Below are 21,231 nucleotides of genomic sequence, written 5' to 3' on the forward strand. Positions count from 1 at the left end.
CGGGTCCATTTGGTTCCATTTGTAGTTAAATTAACATTGATTTTACAATATAAATTGGGGGTCCCAGAGGTAGAAAAGCCATTAAATGGGACTCCGTAGCCTAATGCATGTCAAACTAGGTGCCCGCTCGGGACTAGTGGAATGCACTGCCAGCCAGTGCACATAAGGTTAGCACCATCCATCCCCCTGTTTAAGTCACGTTTGAAAACCCCCCTTTATACAGAGTTTTTTTTACATTTTTTTTGTATATACATTCTTGTTATTGGTTTTTGTGCCATTCTCATATTGTTTTTGTTTGTTGTTTCTTGCTGTTTTTAATCTTGCTCTGTGCAGCACTTTGGAACTCTGTTTTTAAAAGCGCTATACAAATAAAGTTCATATCAAACTGGGGGTCCTTGAAATTAAACGGGTTGAGAATCACTGCTAGAGCCGTAAAAATCTTCTCTTATGGGGGTCCCTGGGCTAATTAGTGTTTATTTGGGGGTCCTTGACATGAAAAGGTTTGGGAGCCACTGCTCTAGTGACTAGTCTACACAATGTGTAAATCAATGATTGACCGACATGCATGCGCCGTTCAGCACCATGGACAGAGTATGGGTCTGTTACATGACATGCATGCGCCGTTCAGCACCATGGACAGCGTATGGGTCTCAATGCTGCAGGAATAAAATCAGAGCCTACTAAAAAAAAGAAACTACATTAAAAACACAACAGCCTGGCACATGGCGGCATGTGTGTAGGTGTGCACAAGCTACTGCATGACGTCACGTACTGTATGACACAAGTTACCGGTATAAAGCAAATGTATATATAAAAGTTTAACTTCAATTATTTTAATCCAACCACATCAACCCATCAAGGGGTAACAGCAAGGTTTTAAACTGACAAATTCAGTCAGTTCCCAATAGCAAGGCATTATTTAATTTATCATCGTTCATGGTGGTCTCATACACAGTGGAGCATTGGTCATTGCATGCGGTACCACACTGCCCCCCCGAAGATTTTTCACACGCACATGCATCGATTAAAAACAACCCTTAATTTCGCACCTCAACAAAGTTTACAAATGCTGCCAACTGCAGTGTCACACCAGCATGCATTAACATAGGAATGAGCCTAGATCTATATCAATTGCCCATTGTGTGACCTGTAATGTAGGTGTTAAGCGACGTGCACGTGGTGTCTTTAAAATAGCGTCCCACCAAAGATAAAACCAGCAATGCAACACTGCTCATATAGAGGAAAAACCTACAAGCAAAGTGAAAGTAACATATAATGCACACACTTCCACAAAGTTGGATATGTTGCTACAGCTAGCACAGAGAAAACATCCAGCCGAAAACCATCCACCAGTCAAACATGCTTCAGGGATTTTTATTTACCGGTATTTCTTTTTAAACTTTACCATACTAAGCTTTTCTTCTTTTTCCGTACTTTATTTTTTCTTTTACAACATGCAACTTTTATTGCAAGATTCATATCGGTCGCATCAACCTTGCAAAATGTATTCTGTTCGTGATAACACTGAAAACATTTAACACTGCACGAAAGTGTGAGGGAGGTCAACGACAAGTCCTGAAGCTCACAAAACCTAAATGTTCTCTAAAATGGAATACTTGAAACCCCTACAAGAGCAGGGTTAGCAGACTAGAACACAGTAAAATAATTACTGTTCATTTATCCATTTGTATCTCGGAGAGTGTACACACGTAACCAAATGGACCCGTAAGGCTTCTCAGAGTTAAATTAACACTCAGGATTTGACAGTGTAGTAAGGCTGGAGGACATAAATATCCATGAAGACCAGCAACTGCTGCAGACAATGGAAACTAATTATTCACTTGTGGACTGAAAGGCCATTTTTCACAGCGTGAAGATGGTCATCAATCTTTGTGGACGGGAGCTCTCTGGAATCGACTTAATAAGGAATAGATAAGAATACTGTAGGTTTTTGGCTCACTTATATATATTTTTTATTTTTTCATTGTTCGACAAAGACAGACAGCCGGGCTCAGGTGGCTAGAAATTCTCCCATTTGACACGCACGCACGCACGCACGCACGCACGCACGCACGCACGCACGCACGCACACACACGCAAACTCTCTCGCTCACACGCACGCATGCACACGCAGGCCTGACTGCAGTGCACACACAAATCTGTCATATGTGGGGGCATATCACCTTTATCTACTCATTACTGTAGAGCTGTCATCGCTGTCCACACACTGCTGCAGTCAATTACATACACTCTGTCACACACACACACACACACGCACGCACACACACACAGTATCTCTTTATCACTCACACACACATGAAATGTGCACCAACATGTTTACAGTTTCTGCTGTCTAAACAGTGCACACAGGTTAAAAAAGGTTTTGTGTGTGTGACTTTTCATCTGTATGTCTGTGTGTGTCTGATTAAATCAATATGCTCCTATTCACCCTGGTTCAGCCCAGCCTGTGTTTGTACTCACTGTCAAGAGCAACACGTATGGTTCAAAATGTGCAGTTTTTTGGCCAACGTATTTATGTTTGGTCAACAATTAACCCATTACCCACCAGGATTAATTAACGCCTAGATTCTAAAAACGTGTATACACGTCGAAAAAAGAAAATCAACTAGGTGCTCAATGGAGGTGCAGAAAAAGTTTTAAAAGTCGGCTGGTGCTTCAAAGATCAAAGGGACTGAAATGCTGAAGAAAAGGCAGTGATCCGAGCACTCAAAAAAGTATAGAAATGAGGAGAGTGTGGATATATATCAGGTACTTGCCCTGATGAAGACTCCTTTGTGAGTCGAAACATGTTGGCATTTTAACATTATTAATAAAGTACCTTGATTTTATATCCACCCTCTCCTCATTTCTATACGTGTATACACGTCTTCTCTAATCAAACCGGGATGTGCTTGGACGTGTATACAGTACATGTCTTTTAGTCTTTTCTAATTATATGACAGCTCCAGGTTACCAGAAAGGGGTCCTGCGACCATTACAGCGTTGGCTATCGGCTGTCGAATAAAGCTTGTTTTGACCAGAAATGCCATCTGGGACAAGGAATAGGCGATCGAAACAAACAGATACAGTGGGCGCAGCGCTCAAGATGGCACTATAAAAGACCATTATTTTGGCGTAGATGTACGCCAATGGTGGGGGGCCAGGCATTCAAAAGCAAAGTTCTGGCGGTTAAATTCATATTTAATATGATTCATTGAAGAAATGTTCTAGTACAGAACTCATTTCGTGATGCACTCTCAGCGCACATACAGATTCTCTAGTGTTTTTGAATTATTATAGCTTTCAACCTCTACAGATACAGTAGTAATGGCAGATCGAGTGCAGTGGCTCAGAAAGTACATCTGGGAACCGAAGGATTCCTGGTTCAATTGCCACGGCCCCTCCTGGGTGCCTGTGGAAGAGCAAGACTCTGAACCCCCTCCCAATGAGCAGGTTGGTGCCTTTGCATGCTTGCCTCCACTGTCGGTGTGTGAATGTGTGTGTGAATACAGTAGGTGAACGTAGCGCTCATTGTAAAGCGCTTTAGAGAAAGCATTTACAGATTCTAATAGACTGGCTATGCTCAGTGGCTCAACGTTGTGCTAAATGTCCCTCTTGTGCAGTGTGGCTGTTAAAAGCCCATAGAATTTACCGTTCGTAGCACATAAAGAAACCATTGTGATGGTGCGATATAAATTAAGCTTATGACAACAAGAGAGGATTTACAAAATCATAAGTAATATGATTTTTCAGGTGAACTGTCTGTCTGTCTGTCTGTCTGTCTGTCTGTCTGTCTGTCTGTCTGTCTGTCTGTCTGTCTGTCTGTCTGTCTGTCTGTATGTCTGTCTGTCTGTCTGTCTGTCTGTCTGTCTGTCTGTCTGTCTGTCTGTCTGTCTGTCTGTCTGTCTGTCTCACCTGTTTTGGGGTTGATAGAGAAGAAGTTCTGTGGGTTTCCAGCCGTGATGCGGTAGCTGAGGCTGCTTGGCGTGGCGGTGAGGTCAGGATCCTGTGCTTGGATACGGATGACGGACACGTCTTTTGGGGAGTTCTCCATGACGACTGGGTGGTAGATAGGGTCAGAGGTCAGGGGAGCATTGTCATTGACATCCTCCACCTAAGAGAGAGAGTGAAAGAGTGAGTGAAAGAACTGAGAAGAAAGAGAGAGACCGAAATAAAGAGACAGGTATAGGCTGCAAATAATTTTCCTATGTTATTATATATGTTTTTAAATATACATGGTGTATTTTATTTTATGGTATTTTATTTTATGTTATATATTATGTAATCTGCCTCGTAAGGATCTGGAGTGTCAGTTTGGTATTCAATTGATCATTGTTTGCAAACCGTCATGTCGGTTTATTGTAATTGTTCATGTAAACTGTAAAAAGTGTCCTGTAAGTCCATATGGGCTGGGTTTCTTCGGAAGCATGACACTTAAATAAAGAATCAATCAATCAATCATATACATCAACAAATCAACATGAACATTTTCATGTTTGTTGAGGCAAAGCTTTTTGCTTTTTGCCTCAACAAATCCTGTTAAATGAGTTAGTCGAGTTAGAAATGAACAGATGCCACAGAATTACACACAGCACAGGAAGCCAAAAGAATGGTTTTGAACAACCTCAAACTCTTGCTCATGCTTGTGCAACAGTTATTAACAAAAACTATCAATTATAAAAAACAAATATATATTTTTTTATTACAATCTGTTATTATTATTGATAACAGATTGTAATTTTAAAAAAAAACATTTTTTTCTTTCAATAATATTTTAAGCGAAAATAGCAGATCAACAACCACACAATGCGTCACGGTGCGACGCATTATGAGCCTGTACTGTAGATCATTGTGAGCCTGTACTGTAGATCGGCAATTCTTGGCTTAGAGGCAGCCTAGAGACAAGGCAGCCAATCATGATAAAGTGTCCACTACGGCCGCTATTAACCTTATGCACACCGCTGCCATCTTGACAGCAATTAAGGTGCTAACTGGTGCAACTTCCCATTGGCAGCCCATTCATCCAAACAGAAAAGTCCTATCTAATTGTATTAAACAACGTCAAACTCACCAACATTGCAGCTGTACAAAAAGCTTGAATTATCCTCTTCTATCTGTTTGTTTCATAAAAATCCACTGTAGACATGTTATGAGCTCCTTTCTGTCAAGAAATTCCTTGCAGGTGATTTTTGAGTGGTGCAACCACTCCTATAGACAGCTATGTGTGTGGCTGTGTCCCTGTGTCCCTGGGTCCGAGCACCAAAATAGCATTATAGCGTTTGTTCATCACCAAGTGTCACTGTTGCACAGCCTAACACACAGACACACACAGGCCAGGAGGGCGTGTACAGTACAGTACAGTACAGTACAGTACAGTACAGTACAGTACAGTACAGTACAGTACAGTACAGTACAGTACAGTACAGTACAGTACAGTACAGTACAGTACCACTCACTTGACGGGTCTGATTTTTTTCTAAGTGCTGGAGTTTGGAAGTGCTCGTTGACTATCACTCAACAACCTGTTTTGAATTTGCACATAATGCAGGAGGCAGCAGGAGGTTGCTTTACTGATAACGAGCGCTTCCAAACTCTGACACTTTAAGAAAAATAATCATCTGCAAGGAATTTATTGACAGGAAGTAGCTCATAACATGTCTACGGGGGATTTTTGTGAGACAAACAGATACAGCTGCAATGTTGGTGAGTTTGACGTTGTTTAATACCATCAGATAGGACTTTTCTGTTTGCATGAATGGGCTGTCAATGGGAAGTTGCACCTATAGTTAGCACCTTGCTGACAAGATGGCAGCCGTGTGCATACGGTCAATTGAGGTAGTAGCAAATGTATTGCAGGTGCTTTTCAAGCACCTGGCAAAAAAGAAGAAGAAGAAGGAAAGAAAATGCATTTCTTATAAAACTCAATGTCATGCCTGGACTTGTTTTTCAACCAGAAGTGCATTTGTAGTATTTGAGCTGACAAATAATGTGATTTGACACCAACATACAGTACACCCCCATACTGAGTGGGTACATTGCTGAACAGAACTTTTGGGGGGAAAACTGCCTGAGGGAATAAAATGCGTCAACTTTGCATGTTGTGTTGACACTTTAAAAACTTTTGAGAACCAAAAACTGCTAGAGCTTTACTTTATAACTGCATTAAATTGTGTTTTGCTGTTTTTTTGTTTGTTTTCTTTTCTTTTCTTAATATACTGGACATCATTGTTAATTTATTTGATTGGAGTTGAACATTGTTTGTGAGCTGTGCAGAATCTGCCGGGGGGGGCTTTATTATAACATGTCATGGTTGATTGCTTGTGTTTTATTGGTTTCATTTTACAGAATTCTGAGTCATTAAGAAAAGTGCTATTCAAACGCAGCTGTTGTTAGCTACCAGGTGGCCGGGATGAATGAAATACAGTGCATTTATTTGCAGCTAAAGGAAAAACAGAGAATTCCTCTGTGAATGAAATAGCATACTGAGACCTTATTACTACCTACATGGTCTACTTCTCTACTTATCGTAGACCCAAAATAACCATAATATTTGGGTCAGTTTAACTCAAACATGTGTCAGTTTCATGCACAAACCCCTACATTGGTGCTAAGCCAAACTGTAAAACAGAAGTTCATCCATTTTCATATAATTCATCTTCACTAATGCGCTCACTTTGAGATGATACCATTTGTGTCTACTCTCATGTCTCAGAGGTCGGGTATGGACAGTTCAGAGACGGCCTAGCAGTGACAGGCAGGTTTGGTCATTTATTTAAATTTACAATACAATTACAATGAATATATTTCAGACTATTCGGTCCAAAAGAGAGGGATCCCATAATAGAGCAACATCACTCATTTACGGTACAATGTTCTCAGTCCATTTCTCCACGGTGGCAAAATCCATGGCAGTTTGCCAACAGATATCCCACAGATTCACTCATAATGGATTTAGTCATTTCAAACAAGATTTAAAACATTATTTAAATGTCTTTATTGATGCAAGGACAATGGATTAAATTTCAATGTATTATCTTTCCATTACGAGAAAGGATGCCATTTCTATTAGCCTGGAATCCCTACTATGAAGTCATTGGTAGGCAGGTTTCTGAACTGTCCATAGACAACCTATGAGACAGAGCAAGTAGTGAGCATGAGGACAAAATGATAGTGAGGACAAAATGATACGAAGATAAGGTTGTAAACAGGTGAAATGCAATGAGTACACACAACTGTGAATAAGCTTTACTGTCAATCAGAGGGAGAGTATGTGCATGGTTAAATTAGCCGAATTTAACCATTCTTCAAACTGTAGTTTAAGAATAAACAAAATATTTTGAACCGCGCTTCAATTCATATTAAACTATAAGCATGGCATTAACAACATGAGCAATTTTTGTCCTTGCTTTTTCCAAGTTCCTTAGAGTCTTCCTTGAGGATTCAACTGTGACTAAGCTTTTCTGTCGATTACTTTGATGCAGTGTGCTTGCTTAAATGAGCACAAGGTGCATGGGACATTGGGACCTCAGGTGTCCTCAGTAGCTTCTAATTACGCAGGGCTGCGTTAGTTCAAGGACAGTTGGGGCTTTCTTTTTCTCTTTTTGTGTTTTCAATTGATTTTATTGTGTTGTTTTTGTTTTATGGTTCTATTTTGGATTATACAGCACTTGGTCAAGGTTTGTTTTTAAATGTGCCTAATAAACACATTTCAGTCAGTGTCGAAGTGTCCTTGAGCAAGACTCTGAACCCCTAATTGCTCCCGATGTGCAGGTTGGTGCCTTGCATGGTTTCCTCCGGCATCGGTGTGTGAATGGGTGAATGCAATGCACAATCTATGTAAAGCGCCTTGGATAAAGGCGCTATATAAATGCACCATTTACCAATAGGATTGGATTGGGGTATAATCAAGGGTCACCAACATGTCCGTCACGGTCTGTGACAAAGACATTTTAGATTTTCTGTTTTACACACCATTAATGTTCTTATTTTGATCATAACACCCACTTACTGAATGTCAAGTCTCCAGGTTTTCTTCAGAATATGTATGACAATTATTTACTACGACTCTATGGCACATTAGGAGTCCAACTAGTACTAGTGGTTCTCAAATGTTTTATTTGCAAGGACCCCCTTAACTCTGAGTGTTCAAATGGAACCAAATGGACACGTCCATTTCGTTCCATTTGAACACTCTCAGTGTGGTAATATTATTGTACACTCATGTCATGTTGTGTATGTCCGTGGCAAAGATGGAATGTTGACAAACATGTCCACCACAAGCCAACATGGCGATGACCCCAGGGTATAATGTACATACAGACATAGCCTACTGTACCTGCATGAAGACTTCAATGGAAGTTGAGAGTGGGATAACTCCTCTGTCTGTGGCATAAATTGTTAGCCAATAAGAGTCTTTGGTCTCACAATCCAGGATGCCTGCAGTGTAAATCACTCCTGTGGGAGCCAAGAGAAACATGTTGTTTTGAATGTAATAGGTGTTTATGTGCCATGTCCATTGCCATATGTTAACAATAACAATAACATCTGCATTTAGGAGTAAGATGTCTCCCATAATTATGAAAAAGATTCTATACTATGTTCACTGCATGTAGGCTGCAGTACAGCATATTGTCACTGTCAGTTGGAAACCTTTGAAAACGTCTACTTTTCAGGAAATGTAAATAAAAGATGCAATGGATCCAATTTGTAGTTATTATTTAGTCACACGTTCTTTATTAATACATTTTTATACTGGTAAAACCCACAGAAACACTGAACCACTTTAACTGTCAATTCCCAATATTTTATAGTGAAAACAGCCGAAGCCCACAAGGTGTTGCACTGCGACAAGTTGTGAGCTATTATCAGCTATTATTGCTAGTGACACTGTTGTACAATGATGTAGGAAACGGACACAAAACAACAACAAAAGTTTAAATATGGAGATACCTGTATAAGGTTTCTGCCTTGACAGCGATGATATGGTAGTATAATATTATGGTATATGTATGGGAAAGTCTTCCTAACAGAAACCTCGGCATTAAGCGCTGGACACAATGAAGTACTCTCCAAAGGGAGAAAAGAAATGCCGTATAAACTTTGTGCTCTGTGACATTCACAGGCATTAGCGGCTGCCGCCACTCCAATCACCGTCAGCCTCTCTAAAGATAATCACAGCTGACCAAACCCCACCTGCTGCTCGTTGCTGAGTGCAAACCAGAGACACTCTGAATGAAGTGCACTGCACAGAAACCAGGCACTACATGCAGGGATATAATGATCTACACACAGTGTAGCTGTAGCAAGCACTCACACATACACAATAATTCTAGCAAGATAGACTTACCCACGTATAGTGTATACTATATGAACATACACAGACATTACACACAACGCAGAGTCAGAATATTCCTTAATATGATGAAGGTGACAGCTGAGGTGACCTAGTGGTACATACTTTGGATGACACTTAAATTTTTCTTTCAAAATATTCTCATGTTGAGTGTACATAAACACACACACACACACACACACACACACACACACACACACACACACACACACACAATTCGTTTTTGGGATTGTTACGGTCAAGGCCACTTTTACGCACTGTTACGGTCACTGGGGGGATGCGAACATGTCTCATTTCAAGTGGCACATCATAGCAATAAAACAACATATTTTTATAATCAAAAAGTGTGCAAAACATCCTAGTATGAGATGTGAGATGAAACAAATGTAGAACTGCACCAAGCAAATGTTGGATAGATGCACACCTCTTGCACAGTGCAATCTTCCTCAGTGTCAAGTTCAAACTTTTGGAATATTTAAATTTTGCATTTCAGGCTTTTAGCTGATATGCTTATCCAAGGTGATTCATAATGAGTTAGCTGATAACAGGATTCACTCTAACCTCTGAGGAATCCTTCAATCCCCACCACTTCTGGGTTGTGCAGGGGTCTGATGATTCCTAAGCCATCTTTGAAGGCTACATTTCATAGACTATGATTGCTGATAATTCTAATACTAGGCGGCTGTTTCTATATGATATGTTGTCAACATACTGGTCTTTGACATTCAGAAAGAACAAGTACAATGGTTAATCTAATTTTGAGTAAAAGCACTGCTAAATAATAGTGGTTAATATACGTGGTGGTAAGTCTATAAAAGTGTTGATTAACACTTAGGGGATTGCGTGGACAGTGAGATAAAGACCCTGATTCCCTGTTCACTGCACTGCACAAGGTACAGTGCCATGATGGCCCTCCACTTTACTGGGGATCACTCAGCCAGGACCACCACGCATCAGAATGGCATGCACACAATCAGCAGGAGTGTTGGCACGTGTGTGAGTGTATACGTGCTTTTGCATCAGCTAGCATCTGTTGCTAGTCTTGTCATGTCTCCCACAGCAATTGCATGGCAAAGGTGGTAGTGGTACCGTATCACCAATCTGTGTGTGTGTGTGTGTGTGTGTGTGTGTGTGTGTGCGTGAGTGCGTGCGTGCGTGCGTGTTCGTGCGTGCGTGCGTGCGTGCTTGTGAGTGACTCAGAGATTCCAGAGTGCATATAGTAAAGTGTTAGCTTGTAATGCTGTCGTCCTTGACCATGTCCTTTTCAAAGCTCATCTCATCTCTATCAGACGATTCGACAGAGGTGATAGGACGGGGAAAATGAGACTTGCCTGTTTCAAAACCTCTATCGGACCGACAGGTGCTATTCTGCGACTTCAATATAAATCCAACTTGACAGCTTCCATTCGCATCAACGCACTTCAGAGAACGAACATAAACTTGGAAATTATGTGGACCTCGGAATCCACACAGAAACGGAGTGGCTCCAGACTTCATGGGACCAGCCTGTGTTGTCGACATATCGCCTGTCTCAAATTTTGGAAAGGTTTCAGTGCAATCACTTCTCCATTGACTTTCCTTATAAAATGAATTTTAACACAAACCCTAACCCTAACACACACACAGACAGACCCTGTTATAGATCATGTAATTTTGAGCATCTGCCGATACCGATTTATCCCGATCCGATATTTATATTTATAGAACACGTTTATGCCACATCACAATAGTACAATATCCCAAATCACAGACAATATCCAGTCTAATATCATGATATGGATATAACATTGATACTAGGGATGGATGTCCCGATCACGTTTATTGGCTCCCGATCCGATTCCGATCATTTGAAAATGACGTGATCGGCCCCGATGTCCGTTCACCCGATCCGATCGGGACAACCCTAGCTAGTCTCTGACGGATAGAAAGGTTGAACATCATGACAGGTTCCTTTTAGACCCCCCCCCAGGGGGGGGGGTCTAAAAGTCTCCGGTGTTTGCATCCACCATGTCCAGTACCTAATGAAGTTGATTTCTAGGATGCCGTTTCAGCAGCTGCACCATATCATTAACACCATTAATCAAGCGATCAATTTCATGGTAATTGGAGGGGGAAAAAATAAAACATACACTTCTCTGTATTTTGGGATAGGAATGTAGAGGTCTGTTTGTTATGCCAAAAGAAAAGAATATATTCGTTTTTAAGAGGGTATCTGTGTACTTAAGGAATGCTTTATCCTGACTGTGACAAATCCTGCCACCAGCTTGCCTGGTCCCTGCACAGTAAAATCTGCAGTGTTCATCTAACTCAAACGGACCCTCACATGGTCCTTTTTTACACTCACTAAGTTATATCAACACTCTGGATTTTAGTGTGTAATAAAGGAACACTGGTTTCTGACAGCAGCCCAATGATATATTGCTGGGATTGCTTTAACCTCCATAAGCAATGACAAGAATACCAATTTCTGTTCAAGTGCCGGAGAGCTAAGTACTTAAAGCCGAGAAGATCCTGTTTCTACTATGATAGATATTGCCTGTGTTTTCCTTCCACCCACGGATGAATCATTGAAACATCTACATTTTTAAATGTACAGCAGGAAGGAACCATGATACTAGGATACTGGACGAGTACTCAACCCCATGCAGTACTTGAGTCAAAGTATACTCCTGGTTGGTTGACCCCGCACACCCAGGCCACAGTCTTTTTGCCCCGCTTCCCTCAGGCAGGAGGTTGCGTTCCCTGAAGACTATGAAGGCCCGACATTCAAACAGCTTTTTCCCCACGGCTATCCGGCTCCTCAATGCTGCTGGTGTCCCCCCCTGACCCCCTTCTATCCTCCCTCCACCCCCACTCAAGAGTGAATATGGACTGACTTATGCTGTCTGAGTCTGACCTGAACACTTGAACGCTCTGCACTTTACATTTATTCACGATTCATTGCACTTGTTGTTTTTGCACTGTCTTGTCCTGTTTTGCACTTGTCCTAATGTTGTAACTGCATGCTGTGCACCAAACCAAATTCCTAACATGTTTACATGTCATGGCAATAAAGGCTTCTGATTCTGATTCAAGTGAAAGTTGCTCAGTCAAATTAAAGTATATTTTTTTGGTTAAAGTACTGGAGTACTTGCGTTTAAAAAACACTTGTTCTGGCCCAGGCGGTGGCGTAACCGTCTGGGCACCCGACTGGTAATCCAGTCGCAGTGTGCCGCGGGTTCGACTCCCGAGCCCGACACGGCCTTTACTGCATGTCTTCCCCCATCTCTCTCCCGTTTCCTGTCAGCCTACTGTCTGTCCCTTCAAAAACCAATAAAAGGCGTAAGCCGCAAAAAAATATCTTTAAAAAAAAAAAAAAACACTTGTTCTTATCAAATATCAATGCATTGCTGTATTAAAATGTATGATTTTCCAGAAATGTTCTGAAAATACTGTATTAATTAAGAGTGCAAATAGCGACACATTGTGAGCTTGTATAGATCTGCTATTTTCACTACGTTTTTCCCTTCATAGAAATGTAGTGGAGTCAAAATAGGCTAATCAAAAACTACAAATACGCAAGTAAAGTACAGATTTACTTAAGTTAAGTACAGCACTAAAGTGAATGCACTTCCTGAAGTTCTTACTGTAAAAACAAGTACAAGAAGAAGAAAGCTAAGTTTGTTATGGTTATCTCATAGGAAATGCGGTTTGGTTCAGAAAAATAACATGGAAGTAAAAGATCAGTAATTTCTTTCTACTTCTCATGTATCATATAGGCCAGGGGTTTTCAAACTGTGTGTGCCCAAGGCAACACCGGGGCAAGTCGGAATCTCAAGACACCTCTATATCTGTGCAAAACAGCTTCAATAACACATACATTTTATATATACTCCAACACCCCTTTCCCAGGTTTGAACTGCAGCACATTGTTTTCAAAGTGTGCATGCCTAAATCGTAAATGCAATGATTTGCTTCCATATGATTGGCTGATTAGAAATAGGGTTTCTACATTTCTGACTAAGAAAGTATTCAATCAATAAACAAATTGAGCAGTTGGAGAAGTGTAAATGGTAAAGTGGGCGGTGAGTGTATATGAGGGTATGTAATTTGTCTCTACAGTGTACATGTACAGTATGGTATATACTACTACTACTACTTTGTGGTATGCCCATTGCCCACAAAGTAATAGTGTAGTAAATAAAAACAATATTCATAACTTTTGGTATAGTTGTATGTATTGCATTCATAATATGTGGTTACAAAATCCCAAGGCATACCTTGTCTCACAGCACACCATTTAAGAACCACTGCCAAAAGCTCCCCCAACTGCACCGTCTTTGCATTTTGGCTTCATTTCCTGTCTTGCCCTCTCCCTTCTCTGTTCTGCTCTAGCAAGTGGTCTGATTTCCCCTGGAAAATCCACACTTAACGGTTGTCTGTCTGGCTCTCATGCTGTCTATATGGGTTTAACGCTGAGGTGAGTAGTAGTAGAAGAACAGTTAGAGAGGACCTCTGAGAGCTGTCTAGGAATCACATCTCCGTCTTTCTCACTTGCACAATGTCTCAGCTCAATGCAATTCGACCATAATATTGGCATCACTGTCAAAAAAAAGTAATGTTTTTTAAGGCATTTCTGTTTCACTTTATATGGGGCAGTGAAGAGAGACAGAATATAGATATAGCGAGGAGGAGATGACATGCAACACTGCTCTGTGTCCATGGCAGGACATTGCACTTACTGACAGTGGTGAGTCAGTGCATTAGCCATTTAAGCCCTACAACAAACGACAAATTGCAAAAAACGTGTTGCATTTATACTCATTGGCATTGTAGATTTAGTTGTTTAAAATAGAAATGGACTCTTTTTTATAGTATTTATGGACGCCATGGGTTGAAAGAGTTTAACTGCCTGAGGTTAATGACCGGTTAAAGTTAACAAAAAATGTATTCACAACATTTTACAGAATGACAATAGAGCCAGTTACTGTACCTCAAAACAATGCATAATTAATATGATTGGGCTATAGATGAGTTATGATAATGCTGTTTTAAATCTCCATTAATAATAATAAAGTCTGTCTTTGTGACTACCACCCACCCCCCTCTATCTCTCTCAACCACTATCAATACTAATTAACCTAGTTGAAAGTCAGTCAGTCCAGGCCACCATAATGAATCGGTACAATACAGAGTAAAATCATTTGGGGAAACCCGATAGCCGTAGTGGTAAGGGCACATACCATAGACGTAATAATGCTCCAATGCCTGACAGTGAGTCCCTGGTTAGATTACCGGGCCGGCCAAACTATTTGCAGTTTGTCTCTCCCCTTCCCTGTCTCTCACTGACCTATTCGAAATAAATAAAAAATGTCTCACTTCCAAAAGGCATATTTTAAACATGTAACTTAAGGTGTGGGGGGGGGGGCCTAACACAGACGCCGCTGAGTCAGCTCAAGCGGACTGAGCAACGTTCGGCACGGCAGCTCGCTCGCCTAAGCTTGCTTGGCAATGCCTCTATTGCTCAAGTGGGCTTGCAGAAGGCACGCTTTAACCGTTGTTCTCAGATAGTCAAAACGCTGAGAACTGGACTAAATGCAGAAGTCCCGAAAAGTGAACATGTGCCTTATTTGCCCACCGCTCCCATTCAAGGCACATGTTGAAGTTTGGTCACTAAGTCACAATAATGCCTTTTGGGGAGTGAGTCACTGTTTAGGGTATCCTATTGATTTCACACCTTTCTGCAGATGAGAAGAATAACCTAAAACCAACGTTTTGTCCTATTTTCTAAAAAGGACTTTCAATCAGTTTATCCCTAACTGAGTTTGTGAGTCAACGCCCATTCATTCCCTCTTCAAAACATCATCCTGACAGACAGTTCTGGAGACAAAGCTCCAAAGCTACTTTATTTAACTTTTTGTCCTGGGTCAGCAGCAGCTTTTAAATCCCTAAGATTTTTCAATACTTTGCAGCTGAATGGCAGGTTGGAAGCCTTGATCAATGTTATGCAAGCAGGACCGGATCACTTACACAGGACAGCCTGGGCCCAGACTCTAACCTTGTACTGTAGATTACATGATGCCCTCATTACATTAATGATGTCCCAGAAAACCGAACCCACGTGAGACCTCCACCAACACACAGTGTAACTCTGACACCTCTACCCTCAAAACATTGTCTCGTCCCTCAGAAACATGGACGTAGACAAGGACAACAGACACAGACAGACATGAAGAAACTATACTGTAGATACAAACATGAACACAGACAGACATGGACAAACGATAGACATAGACATGGACACAGACAGACATAGACTATACCGACGTGAACACATACGCATGCGCACGCACGCACGCACGCACGCACGCACGCACGCACGCACGCTAATGCCAACAAAGTGCCAACAAAGTGCCACTGCTTCGCCTGTTGTTTTTGTCAAAATATTCTGTTGTATTTTGGTTGTTTGGTTGTTGTTTTTATGTTTTTTTTCTTCTCTTTGATGGGTGAAAGTGTAAACAGAGTATGACAGGGAAAGAATTGGTGCCCAAGGACAAAATGAGATTGCACAAAACACAAAACAAGTAGGCTCCAAAGAAACTGAGTCATGCATGGGGGGGGGGGGGTGCATTGGCTAGATTATTAGTTCAGATTGCTTGTTGTCTGGAGTGGTTAACAATAAATTGAAGCCTTGATTTTCACAGCATGATACAAGGGAAGTATTGGATTTTCACTTCACGTAAACAGCCACCGAATTGATCTTGTGTCGCACCTGTTTCTTCGTCGATGGTGAAACTGCCCAGCCCGCTGCCTCCTTTGACAGAGTACTTCAATGAGCCATCCCTTCCTTTGTCTTCATCATTAGCGCTGACCGTCAGTACGCTGGTGCCCACTCGAGAGTTCTCCTTCACAGAGCTTCTGACAGCGAAGTCAGAAAAGTATGGCGCATACAGGTTTTCATTGACATCCACCACCTGTGGAGACATTGTGAATCACTTAATTATTTTTGAAACAAGGGGAAAAGAAACAATGCAAAGAGTCGTGTTGTGCCACCATATGGACAGACAATAATGTGTTTACACTTTACAGTGTGTATTTAGGCAAGGTGTGTGTGTGTGTGTGTGTGTGTGTGTGTGCGTGCGTGCGTGCGTGCGTGCGTGCGTGCGTGCGTGCGTGCGTTACACACCTCCACCTCGACAGATGTTTGAGAGCTGAGACTGGGAACTCCTCTGTCTTCAGCCAGTAAAGTTAAGTTGTAGAACTGCTGTTTCTCATAGTCCAGCTCTCTCCCAATCCTCAACACCCCACTCACTGAGTCCACCTGTACAATGCAATCCAATACAATGGTTACTTATGGTGCACTGATGATACTGCTGTTACATGTACACAGAATGAAATGTAATTGAAAATGCTCTCCACACAATAAATTGCAGTGGTTCCCAGATGGTGTGCCGTGAGACAACTCCAGGTGTGCCTTGGGATTTTGCGACAACCACACATTATTAATGCAATATATAAAACTACCGGTATGCAAAATATATTAATTATAAATTATCTTTTCATTAATTATATATATTTATTACATAATGTGCCCTCATTTCCCAATAGAGGCAAATACCATACCCTAAAAAATATATTTGAACCACTTTGAAAGCCACTGCAGTAGTACAATGCATGCTGCAATGATTACAGTTCACCATTTCACTGTCAATGCAGGTAAACAACACATGATGCAACAATGAAACACAGTAGAAACTGAATGTTCACCCACCTCAAAAGTGCCATTGAAGTCATTCACCAAGAAGTATTGGACCTGCCCACCGGGACCCAGGTCTGAATCCTGGGCGTCCACCCGGGTGATCACAGCCCCTGGTGGGAGATCCTCCAGCACTCTGATGTTGTAGCTGCTGGGGATGAAAGTCGGGGTGCAGTCATTGATGTCACTCACGGTGATAGTCAGAGTAGTCACAGAGGACCTTTGTGTGCCTCTTTCTGCCTTGTCCCTAGCCTCAACCTTTAAGCTGAATGTCGGGACGGCCTCCCTGTCCAGCAGGCTGGCCACAAACAGGCCTCCGGTCTCTCTGTCTATGCCAAATTGAGGAACGCTAGTCAGCAGCGTGTAGGACAGCTGTCCATTCTGACCCGTGTCTTGGTCAAACGCGGCCACAGCCATCACCTCCGTGCCGACGGGGGTATTCTCTGCGACAACGGCAGAGTAGCCCTCCTGAGAGAATCGGGGATCGTTGTCGTTGGCATCCTTGATCATCACAGTTAACAGCCTCCAGTTGGACATCTGTGGGATTCCCTGATCATAGATGGTGATATTGAGGAAGTAACTGTCCGTTCTCTCGCGGTCCAGCGGCCGCAGAAAGCTTATCAAGCCAGTCTCCATGTCGATATTGAAGCAGTTTTCTTTGTTACCATCAGATATGGAGTAGAGAACACATGCACTGAAGCCTGTGTCACTGTCTCGTGCCTTCACCTGAATCACACTCGCACCTGAAGTGAGGTCTTCCCCCACAAGAATACTGCTAGGCAAGGCTTCAAACTGCGGGGGCTGTTTGTTTGCAGAGAAGGTGTCAGTGTAGCTGTAGCCCTCATTCACTGTATCCTTGGCCATAGCAGAGGCCTTCGCAAGCATCTTTTCTGCTAAAAGTTCAGCCACCATCGTTTCCTTACAGCTGAATCCTCTGGGTGGCATTCTGCCCCTCGCAACAGACACATTGACAAATGTGGGTTCAGACATGATCTCTCCATCTGATGCCACTACTTTCAGGTTGAACATACCACTTTTTAGATTAACCGCGGCTAGAGACCGCTTCAGTGTCAATGCCCCAGTGTCAGAGTTTAAGTTGAAGTAATCCAGTTCGTTCCCTGACAGTATCATATAATTGACCATTCCCAGCTCATCTATGTCTACTGCTGACAGGGTGAGGATAATTTTGCCAATAGGGAAATCTCGGGCTATCATTCCTCGGCACGACACCTTCTCAAAAAGTGGCTGGTTGTCGTTGACATTCAGCAGGCGAATTGTGACATTAACTTCACTCTCCCTTCTGTATGGCGAGCCCCAATCAGAGGCCCGCACAGTGAATGTGTAGATATCCACAGAGGACTCATAGTCTAGCTCTTTAATGATCCTCACCTCTCCTGTGTCCTGGTCAATGTTGAATGGCAAAGACTGCGGACCAGTGATTGTGTGGGTTACACGCCCATTGTCTCCTTTGTCATTATCCACAGCAGACACCACAAGAATGATGGTGCCCAGTGACAAACCTTCGTTGACAACTATGTCATATAAAGACCTGGTGAATGCTGGGGGGTTATCGTTGGCATCCTCTATGGTGATTCTGACCTTTGTTTGTAGCTGACTGACAACATCAACCACCTCCATTTCCACAACCTCCTGTGATATTGTTGTCAGCCATCTTGTGGTCATAATAACACCGGTCAAAGGGTTAATATCAAAGTAGCTCGGATCTGAGGGAACGCTGATGCTGTAATTGACTCTGAGAGGCTCAGGGGAAATTTTCACCAATTCTGCAATGGTGCCTGGTGGTGCTATTTCACTCAGCTTGGATTCATAAACATCTTTTTCGAATCGCACCAGCACAGGCTCAGGGATTTTCACCAATAATTGAACAACCTCTACATTGGAATATTTTGGAGGCTTCCCCCGATCTTTAGCCTGAAGCGTTAAGTTACAACCGTTGGGGAACTTATCCCAATCCACAGATTCAGACGTTTTAATGCTGTACTCATTATTTCCAGGCAATCTGTCAACCACAAACTGTTCCAATGGGTCACCCTCAATGATAGCCACCCACTCTATATCCCCAGATACACCCTCATCCCTGTCCTCCACAGTCACCACTGCATAGGTGGGATCCTTGTCCGACCATGACGGCATGGTGGCGTTTGTACGGAGAACAGGAGAGAACATGTTGACCTGCTCAAAAATGAGAACCAGTTTAGCGGTGCTGCGGATGCCAATGTTGTTCCCATAGAGTTTCATCCCTCTGTCGACCACCTGCACCTCATATTCAAACCTGTCTTGTTTTTCCATTCTGGGTTGACCAGCCAGGGTGATCACGCCGCTGGTAGGATGGACAGCGAAGAGCTCCACTCTGTTTTTGAAGAAGTAGTAGAACTGTCCGTTAGAGCCTACATCTGCATCCGTAGCTGTTACACGTCCGACGCTGGCCCCCAGAGGTGCGCTCTCGGGGATAATGAAGGAATAGGAGGTGGGGGAGAACAGAGGACGGAGATCGTTGGTATCCAGGACCTTGATGAAGATAGAGGCCAATGCCTCTAGGCCTCCTTGGGCAGATGCCTTCACAGTCAGTGTGTAGTTATCCTGGACTTCTCGGTTCAAGATGGCCCCACTGGCCCCACTGGTGCGTATTCGGAGGAAACAAAAGTCTCCCATTACGAACTCCTCAGCCTGGAAGATTCCCTCATTGTCTCCAGACTCAATGGAATATCGAATGTCTAAAGAGCGAGGTGGCCCAATAGTGATGCCCATCTTTACCTCGCTCCTGGCGTAGGTCCTACCTGCAGAGTTCTCAAAGATGGAAGCATTATACTCAGGCCGTGTGAAGAGGAGGAGGCCGGGTATGGCTCTGGGCTCTTGTAAGAACTGGGCTTGGATTGGGAGGAAGGACAGTATGAAGCAGAGGAGTAGAAGCAGCATGATGTCCTGTGAATTATCCCTCATCACCATTCCATGATTGAGTCACCTTAAGGTTAGAATGAATAAAGAGCACTGTATTCACTGACTGTTATTAGAACACATTCTTAAACACTGTATTATGCACCGCAAGCACTGTGCGTATGAGTCATAAGTATATGACTCTCTTTCAATGAGAAGACAAGACACAAAATAACATGATGTACTGAGTGCTCAGCTGTGTCAGGTTATTCATAATTAGAAAACTATACTAATATTTTGGCAATATACAGAAGCCCATTTCAACATGATGAAAGAGAGAGATGCTGCAAGACATGAGAAACTTTATCGAAATAATAATATCTGAAAAGATGACTGTACTGTATCTCAAAATAATGAGAACCTTTCTCATAATATTAATGACTTACATACTTATTGCCCTACAATTTGGAGATATAGCCGTCATTATTTTCATAATAATACTAAGTCTGATTTGATTACATGTTGGAAAAAGAGATACGAGCAAACACAATATAACTTACTTAAACTCAGCATATACACATGCAAGCATAATAAAACACCTGTTTCCAATGTGGTTGTGCAACACAAAATAAAAATAGATATACATTACATAACATGCAGCATGTAACATGAACTACAACATCATTACAAGTCATCATTTTGAGGTATACAGTACTTGGGCATATATATAGTGCAGCTACAAAGCTAAATAAGCGTTATTTCGATAACGTTCCTCATTATAAATTACGTCCTCTATGGTAGCCAATGTTAATGACTTATTTTTTCCCCATCACATTGGTGTAAATTTGGGATTCTATAGCAGCTGCCATAGTGAGATTAAAATACTATTGGAAAATATGAAAAGATACTATCTGGCTTGACAATGTAGAGTTGACCATGAAGTAAGAATAACCACTTGCACTTCATGGACTCAAAAAAAGAAAACTATATTGTAGATGGGAAATTGGTCCAAAATTAAAATGTCCTGTGCAACAATGCAAAAAATGATTAGCCTAAAGTTACTTAAAACTTCTGATTATTTGTAATTATAAAATAATATATATTACAACTTTAATCTGTAAATTATATATATATCTGCCAAAGCAAACATGTTTTTTTTTTCTTTTACACAGGCAATAATCTAAAATCTAACCTAATAGGCTATAGGCAATAACACCAACATATAGTTCTACATTAAACTTCAGATGAA

General features: G+C 41.9%; 1 protein-coding gene across 1 annotated transcript in view; it reads right to left on the minus strand.

The window, feature by feature from the left end:
• fat3b (FAT atypical cadherin 3b) overlaps positions 1-20,054 on the minus strand; it is a gene marked incomplete at both ends in the record, with an annotated part of 123,892 nt that extends 103,838 nt beyond the window's left edge. Inside the window, 5 exons of the mRNA XM_079509073.1 lie at positions 3,916-4,114; positions 8,336-8,454; positions 16,104-16,305; positions 16,518-16,652; positions 17,103-20,054. Of these exons, the coding sequence (XP_079365199.1) occupies positions 3,916-4,114; positions 8,336-8,454; positions 16,104-16,305; positions 16,518-16,652; positions 17,103-20,054 (3,607 nt within the window). The remainder of the gene's footprint in view (positions 1-3,915; positions 4,115-8,335; positions 8,455-16,103; positions 16,306-16,517; positions 16,653-17,102) is intronic.
• Between the last annotated feature and the right edge of the window lie 1,177 nt (positions 20,055-21,231).

This window comes from Electrona antarctica (genome assembly GCF_951216825.1).
Source record: "Electrona antarctica genome assembly, chromosome: 8".
In the NCBI taxonomy this organism is placed as follows: Eukaryota; Metazoa; Chordata; class Actinopteri; order Myctophiformes; family Myctophidae; genus Electrona; species Electrona antarctica.